Source organism: Elephantulus edwardii, unplaced genomic scaffold (genome assembly GCF_000299155.1).
Source record: "Elephantulus edwardii isolate Elephantulus edwardi_28Jun2011 unplaced genomic scaffold, EleEdw1.0 scaffold00143, whole genome shotgun sequence".
Lineage (NCBI taxonomy): Eukaryota > Metazoa > Chordata > Mammalia > Macroscelidea > Macroscelididae > Elephantulus > Elephantulus edwardii.
This window is the reverse complement of record NW_006399893.1, coordinates 2,869,739-2,880,615: the sequence shown is the minus strand read 5'-3', so window position 1 is coordinate 2,880,615 and position 10,877 is coordinate 2,869,739. Positions and strand designations below refer to the sequence as shown.

General features: G+C 37.3%; 1 protein-coding gene across 1 annotated transcript in view; it reads right to left on the bottom strand.

The window, feature by feature from the left end:
- The window catches only part of THSD7B (thrombospondin, type I, domain containing 7B), a 1,033,118-nt gene that overhangs the window by 154,217 nt on the left and 868,024 nt on the right, over positions 1–10,877 (bottom strand). Inside the window, exon 17 of the mRNA XM_006894459.1 lies at positions 9,267–9,417. Coding sequence (XP_006894521.1) covers positions 9,267–9,417 — 151 coding nt within the window. The remainder of the gene's footprint in view (positions 1–9,266; positions 9,418–10,877) is intronic.

Below are 10,877 nucleotides of genomic sequence, written 5' to 3'. Positions count from 1 at the left end.
ATATAATATGTAATAATGAATAATATAACATAGAAGTATATGTGCATGCACACATACATATACATAAACTTTTGATAGGTAATAAATATTACTCAGAACGTTTTTACACAAACTGCTCCATAAGGTTTCCATCACATTAAAGCACTCCAGAAAAGTAAAAATGTTGAAGTTAAAATGAAATGATAAAAATATGTGTTATGGGAACAAGAAAGAGTATGAACATGAAAAAAATAAATGAAACACATACTTTTCCATTTTCTTTAGGTTTCTTCTAGAATTGTCTTTATTGTTGCTTGAGCCATTTAGAGTGTCCAGCTGTTCCCAATACAGCTTTAAATAGTCCTGACTCAATCTGTAATACCTTTGTCCTGTTGGTTCTTCTATACAGTTTCTAATTGACCGAGACCGGAAGTTCAATAACCCAACTCATTCAGTTTTCATTCTGAAGTTTTATTTTCTTTAACTACAGTTAAGTTAGATATAAGTCATTTTCAGCCAGGGTGGTGACATTTTATTTCTGTAAGATCAAACAATAATCCAGTTTATGTGTGGGGAAACAATATTTTCTGTGTGGTTTAGAAAACCTACTACCTGTGCTTTGTAGTTTTGTCATATTTCATGCTCACACTGTGAAAAAGGCAAAGGGAGGGGGAATTTTCATGGGCTTTACTTTTTTAAAAAACATTATTAAGTAATATGATAAGGTATTTAGTTTACGTGTATATTAGCTTTAATCCCTAAATAACCTGAAAAACTAGTATCATTGTCCTCACTATCAGTAGAACGGAAGTGTAAGTCAGAAGTTTAAGTAACTTGCCATAATCATATGTCTAGCAAGTACTCCAGAATATGAGATACAACGTTCTTTCTTGACTCCATTTCCTTCATTCTCTGGTAGCCTATTCCAGTGAGAAAGTTTAGCTGACTTGAAAATACTCTCCTTTACAAACCTAATAACCAAAAGAAAATGAAACAAAAACAAACCCAACCCACAATACACACACACACCACCAAGACCCCCATCACCACTACCACAAACCAAACCCAAACCAATGTGGCTACAGATTTTATCTGTTTGCTTTGTATGCATGTAAAAGTTGGGCAATGGATAAAAATGACAGAAGAATCAAGTCTTTCAATTGTGGTGTTGGAAAAGCGCACTGAATATCCCACGGACTACCAAAAGAACAAATGAACCAGAGTTGGAGGAACCAGGGTGATCCTTACAGCCAAGAATGGTAAAACTTTGTCTCATATATTTTGCACATGTTGTCAGGAGGGGTCAATTCTCGGAAAAAGACATCATAATGGGAAAGGTGGCGGGTCGGAGAAAGTGAGGAAGACCCTCAAAGAGATGGATAGAAACAGGAACTGTAGCAATAGGCTGGAACATGGGATCACAAGGATGGTGCAGGATTGGTAGCTTTAAGTTGTAGCCAACTGGAAAGTAACACATGTGCTTTGGGCACAAAGACACACACACACACACACACACACACATACATTTTATAGACTATAACATCCCTCAAGTATGACTTTCACTTGTTTTGTAGTAGTTGGCAAAGTCTAGCTTGGTTATTTATTCTTATTACTAGGCATTGGTTGACTCAGTTTCAACTCATAGTGACCTTTTGTATAGGAGAATGAAACATTATTCAGTCCTGAAAATCTTTATGATTTTTAACTTTATTGTTTTTGTTACTGTTGTAGCAAATACAGAATACCTGTCACTTTAACATTTTTCTATCTATAAAAAATCAGTGGGCTCCATTTCCTACATCATATTGTTCACTCACCACCAATATGATGTTTCATATATCTGAGGCCATTGTTGCAATAATTGTTAATCACATGCAAGCAGGATTCTACTGAAGATTATCCAAAAATGACTGGAACAGCACATCAACAGAGAAATGCCAGAAGTCCAGATTGGGTTTAGAAGGGGTCTTGGTACTAGAGATATTGTAGCTAATGTTAGATGGATCTTAGCTGAAAGTAGGGAGTACCAGAGAAATGTCTATCTGTGCTTCATTGACTATGCAAAGGCGTTTGACTGTGTGGATCATAACAAACTGTGGCTGACTCTGAGAAAATGGGAATCCCAGAACACTTGATCGTTCAAATGCGAAACCTATACTTGGACCAAGAGGCACTCATCAGAACAGAGCAAGGAAACACTGCATGGTTCAAAATTGGGAAGGGCGTATGCCAGGGATGCATCCTATCTCCATACCTTTTCAACATGTATGCAGAACACATTATCCGGGAGGCTTGGCTCTATGAGGAGAAATATGGGGTCAAGATTGGTGGAAGATCTATCAAGAATCTGCGATATGCTGATGATACAACCCTGCTTGCTGAAACTGAGGAGGACCTCATGCATTTACTGCAGAGGGTCAAGGACTGCAGCCTCCAGTATGGATTGAGGCTCAATGTCAAGAAGACAAAGATTCTCACCACTGGACCAATCGGCAGCATCAGGATGGATGGTGAAGAGATTGAGATTGTTCACAGCTTCAGTTTGCTTGGCTCCACAGTTAACACTCTCAGCACCAGTAGTCAGGAAATTTGAAGATGTATTGTCATGGGAAAGTCTGCTGTTAGAGACCTCTCCAAAGTACTGAAGAGCAATGGTGTCTCTTTGGAGACTAAGGTACATCTGATATAGGCCATGGTCTTTGCTATTACTTGTTATGCATCAGAGAGTTGGACAATGACTATGGAGGATAGAAGGAGAATTGATGCCTTTGAGCTGTGGTGCTGGACTTCTAGGAAAACAAACAGATTCATCCTGGAGAGGGTCAAACCAGGCTGCTCCTTGGAGGCAAGGATTCTAAGGCTCTGTCTAACATATAGTTTGGACATGTTGCAAGGAGGGACAGATCCTTGGAGAGGGACATCGTGCTTGGTAGGGTGGAGGGACAGTGCAGAAGGGGAAGGCCCCCTATGAGGTGGATTGATTTAGTGACTAGGGTAATCAGGATGGGTGTATCAGAGACGGTGAGATTGGCACAGGACAGAATAGAGTTTAGGGCTGTTGTACATAGGGTCGCTATGAGTCGCAAATGACTCGATGGCACATAACAACAACAACAACAAAAGAGAAATAGTAGATGGAGATAAGACTGAAACTCTCAATGACTTCATTTTACTAGGATCCACAGTCAATACTTGGTACCAGCAGTAGGAGATCAGGAGATGTATTACATTGGGAAAGTTTGTAGTCAGGGACCTCTTCAAATCACTGAGAAGCAATAATGTTAGTTAGAGGACTAAGGTGCGCTTAATTCAGACAATGGTCTTTTCAATCACTTGCTGTGCTTCTGAAATCTGGAAAATTAATAAGGATGACACAAAAATATTGTAGCCTTTGCACTGTACTGAATATCATATAGATTGTCAAAACAGTAAACAGATACATCTTGGAAAAGGTGCATCCAGAGTCCTCTTTGGAGACAAGGGTGGTAAAGCTTTGTCTCACATACTTTGGGCATGTTGCTAGGAAAGGGTATTTCTTGGAAAAGGACATCATGCATGGAAAGGTGGGGAGACGGCAAAGGAGAGGAAGACCATCCAGCAGGTGGATTGACACAGTGATGGCAGCAATGGGCTTTAGTGTGTCAGAGTGACATTGGTACAGGATAGGACAGGCAGGATAGGACAAGGTTCAGATTTGTTCTTCATAGAGTCGCTATGAGCTGTACTTGGCTCAGCAGCACCTAACAACAACAATAACATATCCCTAAGAGTTTTTCTCATTGGCTCTGACCCTCTACTTTCTCAAATATGTTGTTTTTCCTAAAAATTGGTTTCTTGTGATAATGTCTCCAAAGACAGTGGGCTGAAATCTAGCTTTTATCTCTTCTAAGGATTAAGTAGCATATCTTCTTTGATTGACTTGTTTGTTCTTTGGACAGTCAATGCAGTATTTCATATTCTTCACTGACACTTCAATCCAAATACATCATTTATTCTTCTGCATTCTTTTATTCCCACTTTACAAATGCAGAACGTGCATGCACATGAGAGAACTGAAAAGGTCATAACTTGGGTGAGGTGCACCTGAATCATTAAAGTGACAGCTTTGCCTTTTAGCACTGTAAAGGTGTCTTCTGCAGCAGAATTTTCCAAAGCAATAGCTCAACTAACTTCTTGAGTGCTGTTTCTATTGATCCCATAGTTGTTAACCGATATTGTAGGCAGAGTGAAATTACTGACAACTTCAACCTCTTCATCATTCTCCTGATGTCTCTTCAATTATGAGGATTTTCATTTCTTTTTTTTATTTCTTAAAAATTATTTTTACATTTAGATGTATATAGTTGTATCATCATTTCTTACTTCTGATGTATCATCCACATATTTCAATGTATTAAAGAGTCTTCTTCAAATCCTGATGCTGCATTTTTCTTCATATAGCCCATTATCTCTCAGACTATTTGTTAGGCATGATGATGTTGTTGTTGTTGTTGTTGTTGTGATATGCCAATGAGTCAGAAGTGATTCATAGCTGACCCTCCAGCAGGTTTTTTGAGGTTGTAAATTACATGGTGGAGAGAATGCCCATCTTCCTTCTGTGGTGTAGCTAGTGGATTTGAACCGCCTGCCATTGGGTTATAGTGCAGTTCTTTATCAATTAGCCAACACATCAGGCATGTTGTTGTTGCGTGCCAATGAGTCAGAACTGACCCATATCTGACCCTTCGGTGGGTTTTCAGAGGCAGTTAATTGCACGGAAAGAGATTGCCCATGCTTCTCCCACATAGAAGCTGGTGGCCTCAGACCATGTGCCTTCTGGATTGCAGTGCAGCTTCTTGCACTAGGCCACAGAGAATACAGATGGAAGAATAAAATGAAAGGTGACAGCAGGGCTTCACACCTTTTCTACTTCTGAACTCACTGAGTCTCTTTGAAAGCTGCCTATTTCTAAAAGTCTCTATGACTCAGTTTACTGATCTATGCACTGGGAGGATGATGATGTCCATTGACTGTGTATTAGTATAGTGAAGATTAAATGAGGGGATAAACACAAGGCACTAAGCACATTCCCTGACACATGGAACCCTACATATCCCTCCCAAAAAAAGCAGATTGAGTTCACTGCTAGATTCAAACCTCTGACCTTTATTTGTTTAGTTCTACAAAATTTCCCTTGGAGACAACAGAAAATTAACCACAAAAGGCTGCATGCTGTCCTGCAGACTTGAAAAGGAGAATTCGCTAATATAATGACCAATACTTAGACTTTATGAATCAACACACAGTAAAGAACATAATAATAGTTGTATTAGAAGCATAATAATAATTGTCTATTTCCTTAAGAAATTAATAATGAATTATTACTTCAACATTAGGTTCAAAGATGTTTTTTGCTGTACCAATAGCACAATAATAGTTGTGTTTTTCCAAAGAAATTAATATTTAGTTATTAATTAAACATTGTTTTCACAGATGAAGTTTGGTACCTTTGCAAATTTTTATCATTATCAAGTTCTAATTTACCTCCTAAAATGTTAGGATGCTATTAAGACCTCGAATCTTCCTAAGTATTGGGCTACATGTCTTCTACATATAATGAAAATGATCAGGCAGTTATCTTGATTTTTACTTTTTCTCATTTTTGAAATATTCTTTTACACTTGACATCAGCATGCTGTCTGGACAGGTGGACTTGGATGTGTGTTTTACATCACAGCATGAGGTCTTTATAAAATTTGGAATTAGATCTCATTTCCAGAACCTAGTCAACTATATTATATATTTAAAATGAAAGTTATTGTGTTGTCAGAGCTACTATTATTCTGTAATGTAAAAGGTACAAAAGTACTTGAAGGAGCTTCTTTCTCATTTCATGCAGGCAAATAAATAGGTATCTATGTCAACATCCAACATGAGAGGAGGTTAAAATATCTCAATACGCTCCAAAATAGCATAATTATGTTTGGATAAATGAACTTTCCAACCTCCCCACACACACAGAGAAATGGGGGGGGGGAAGCTTCTGCATAAAAAATATGTAACTCAGTGGTCAGATATTTTGACTTAAGAGGGCAACGTTTTCATTGCTAAGTGATTAGAGCTTGATGGAGTCTTCTGTATGTAAATTAGAAAAAGGAGTGAGGAAGATAATGACCTCTAGATTTAATTAAACTTGTACAAGTCTCTAATTCTTCTGCAGGTTGATTAATAAAAAGTCCATGCTAGAGCACTTTCTAAGATGTGAATATATTTATCCTGTCATGAAGTAATGATCCACACAGACAAAACACCTTGCTTTTCTTTTAAAAGAAATATCCCTATTTCAGAGAAAGAGAATAAATTCTTTCAAGCAATGAGCCAAATATTTAAAAGGAAAGGCTTTGGCTTCATCAAACAGAATAAGGTTTTTTCTCAGTTCGACTATTTATTAAGTCTAGAACTTTATATAAGTTCTTGTGCTTTTTTTTGCGGGGGGGATATGTTTCTTCACCTCTACAAAAAAGACTGATTATAGCCTATGTAAAAGAAAAGAAACTTTGATAGAGCTGTGGATAAAGCATTCAGCTGTTAACCAAAACGGTGGTGGTTTGAAACCACCAGCTGTTCCTCAAGAAAAAGAGGAGGCAGTTTGCTTCCATAATGATTTATTGCTTTGGAAACCCTGAAGGTAGTTCTACTTTGTCATATAAGGTTGCTATAAATTGAAGTTGACTTTATATCAATGGGTTTTGATTTGTTGTATTTGTTTTAATATATAGTACAAGTGGTACGAAGACTACCTGGAGTAGTTCTTGCCTGTGCTTGGCACAAAACAAATGTCCAATAAATATTGTTATTGTTGTTTGCCAGTCAGTTGGAACTGACTCATAGCTGACTCTTCAGCGGTGCTCAGAGGCAGTGAATTACACAGGAGAAAACTGACCATTTTTCTCCTGCACAGCAGCTGGTGAACTGTATGCAGTTCCTTACCATTAGGCCATCAGCGCTCCCTCAATAAAGATTCATTTTTATTCTAATCCAGTAGGAAAAGTACTCCATTCCCATGCATGACTCTTTACTGGTGCCTCTACATCTTTCTAATGCTCTGTACTGTCACCAAAGGAGCCCTGGAAGCTGGCCATTAAAAGTTTGGCATTTGTAATCTACCAGATGCTCCAAAGGAGATAGATGAGGCAGTCTACTCTCATTAAGATTTGGGACATTGGAAACTTGGTGAAGGTTCATTAGAAGTCAGGATTGAACAAGTGGCAAAGGATATGTTTGGGTCCTAAAACCAAAGAACAACTGCACATACAAAAAACTCAACATAAAATGAGAGGAGAAGAAATACCAGTAGCTAGACAAAATCCCCTCTCTGCTATTGACAGCTGGTTGTCAGTTCTGACTCATAATAATCCTCCACTGGGTTTCTGAGGGTATAAATAAAAATGGGGAGAGATTCCTGAACTTTCTCCCAAAGAACTGCTGATGGATTCAAACTACTAGAGACTTCCAGCCTTTAGGTTAGCAGCACACCTCACTAAGGACTATGCCCCCAGACCTCCCTAGTCATTCAAATAAACACATATTAACTTGAATAAAGAGAAAGACAAAACAAAATAAAGGGATGAGCAACACAATATCACCTAGAAAGCCTAGAAGATACAGACAGCTGCACAAAAGATGTTGGTAACAAGGGTAAGCATACAATGATGTACATGCAACATTTAAAAACAAAAACTCATAAACCTATAATAGTAGAGAAAAAAAATCTTTCAGGAATAGTATTATAGAAAGAAAAAGAGTTTAAATTGATTAAAAAGGAATCAATCTTTAAAAGTTGAAACTCTAATATAGTAACTAGTTGCAAACAAACTTCTCATTAACATCAGACTATTGACCATAATCTTTGCACAACTAGAGGTCCCTCGTTGTCACAAATGATAACCCTTGACTAACAGCCTACAGGTTGGAGGCTTGAACCCACTCAGTAGGCTCACAAAGAAAGTCTGGCAATCTTGTTCCACAGAAATCACAGTCATGGGCAGGAAAATTAATAAAAGGCTAAGTTGAGTGAGGGGAAAGGCAATCTACAAAAAGAAGTTGATTAGGCATGATAATAAAAAAAAAGGGGTAATAGCCAAGTCACCCACAGTGAGCAGTTCTCTCCATAACACAGAGGGTTGTCATGAGGTTGACCCTCCAAGACAATGAATGCTTTTGTTTGTTTTTCCATAATTCACGATGAGCATGGCAATTAAATTAAAAGTAGTTTCATCTCATTATTTTCCTGTTTGGACTTCCAAAGTAGGGTCTTTTCCTAAATTTTCTTTTGCAGCCATTAAGCAGAATTCAAAGTTGAAAATATAAGTATCTATCTTCTAAGAACAGAGATTAGAACACTATTTGAAGAGTATTTCTTTCTTTTTTTCTATTTCTTTTCTTATTTATATTTTTAAAATATTTACTTATTAATTTTAATGAAACTTTACAGAGACTTAGGATTTCCAGTCATTCATTGTTGCATTTTTCTCCTTACACCCTGTCTCCCCCCAAATCACTTTTCTCCTTGAAAAGAAAAACTCTTTCACTGTTATGAAATCCCTCCCCCCAAGTCCACTCCACTAAGCAGCCTTCACTCTGGACTTTTGTAATGACAAGAATACCCATTCATAACAATACCCTTTTAGGAATGATGTCTATTGCATTGAAACAGATGAGGGAGAGATCTGTTCAAAAGAGTATTTCTTTTGTCATACATTCATGTGTTATAGATTTATTTCTGTCTTTTCTTAAAGTGAATGATAAAGACAAATACATTGGACTTAGAGGAGAACTTTGTCTGTTTTGGAAAAGATAAAGCCATAGCAATGGAGCATTTAATCATTGGAAACAGAGAAGTAAGAAAGATCAACACTAAAAGTAGTAAATTATGTAGGAGAGCTGGGATAATAAGGTATAATTGGTTTTGCATGAATGAAAATTAAGGAGAATTAGGAGACTGTAAGATAAGAACCATTTCTTTACCAAAGAAGATCCCTTTAACATTTCAGAATACAGTTGAATCCTATAGTGTGATCATTACAAGATTATTTTCTTGTTCATGATGGTATGATAAAGGGCTTGAAAGAAACACTGGCATTTTAAACTGTTCCATATCTCTTGTGGAAACCGTATTTTTGCTTAATCAAGAAAAATTATATCCTTTTGCCACTAGAAAAAAATGTGATGAACAGCAGCTTTGTAAGTATATAGAGAAAATCAAAGACAGTTTGGGCTATCAGGACACTGGAAGGAAGAGAAATTACCTGTGGGCATTTGCTCCACGGTCCCCATTGAGACATAACACACTCATTGGGGCACAGCAGAGAACAAGACTGGGTTTCCGGAGGAATTTCATCTTGGTTACACAGGCTATTGTCCACTGTCCCATGTTCTGTGTCAGCAGTATTTACACACCTGTGAGGCAAGATTATAATACATATAGATTAGTTAAAACCCCAGAAAGTAAACGGAAAATATTTATTTTGTAATGAAAATTACTCTTCTGAGTGAAAATGGAAAGAATACATAAAATAAGAACAACAGTTGTTGTTTTTAGGTGCTGTTGAGTCAAGTATGATTCATAGCAACCCTGTGAAAAATTATCCGAACCCTGTACTTTCCGGTTTCACTTTCATCATCTCTAGCATACAGGGGTTCACTGCTACAGTGACTATACTGGGTCAGTGAATCTTGTTGAATCAGGTTCATCTCTTCCTATGACCCTCCACCTTTGCAAGCATTATGTCTTCTACCAAAGAAGGATACTATGGAAATCAAGAAACAAAAAATCTAATCTTTGGCTAGTCAGACAATAGAAGTAACTGACTTGAGCGCTTACTCAGTGAGAAATGTTTATTCAGCATAGCAGGAGAAAAGCAGGTAATTATTCTGAGGAACTCAGAATATTTTTAGAATATTCTGCATGGAGTAAATACTAGTTTTCTTATCAGATCTAGAAGCCTCTATTTCTTTAAGTAAATCCATTAGAGGAAGACCTCCATCAAGATAGACTGACAGGGTGACTTCAAAAATGGGCTCAAGTGTTTCAATGCAGTTTACATCATTTATCCCCTCTCTTCTTAGTTTTCCCTCATCACCGATGTCAGTCCTGTTTTATAACAGTGGCATTATGTAGTATCATTAGGTAGTATTTGACCCTTTGTGACTGAGCTTTTTCACTCAATTTAATGTCCCCCATGGTCTTATTTGCATGACAAGAATCCAGAATAAGAGCTGTATAGTAAGGTGGACTCCCAAGGGGGGCGGGGGAGGTGGGGAGTGTATAACAATGAAAAAAATTATCTTTTTCCAAAGAAAAAAGCTAACTGGGGGAGAGTGGTAGGCAGGGATGAAAATGTGCAAAAATGAATTAATGGGAACAAAAGAAAATGAATATATTTTTAAAACGGGCTCATGTGTATCAAAGATAGTGAGAATGGTGCAGGACAGGTCTGTTATTAATAAGATCACTATGAGTCATACTCAACTTTATGGTACCTAACACCACCATCAATATGCTTTCATCAATATGTGATTCTCTTGGAACTTCTCAAAATTGGCCTGTGGTGAGGAGTTATATTGGCAACCAAAGGTACATGGCTCAGATCTATCTGTGATTCTGTGGGAGAATAATGGGCAATCTCCTTCCATGTGATTAACTGCCTCTTAAAACCAGCTGAAGAGTCACTTATCTGTCAGTTCCAACTTGGTAGTACACAACAACAACAAAAGAAAACCAAAAAACAATATCTAAATGTTCCTAATATTTGTCTAAGTCATTCCTTTAAGATCAGAGTAAAATTGTGTGAAACATAATTTAGTAGGAGTTCTGTTATAAATCTAAGGACAATAAAATAAGTATTTATAAGTTGTGT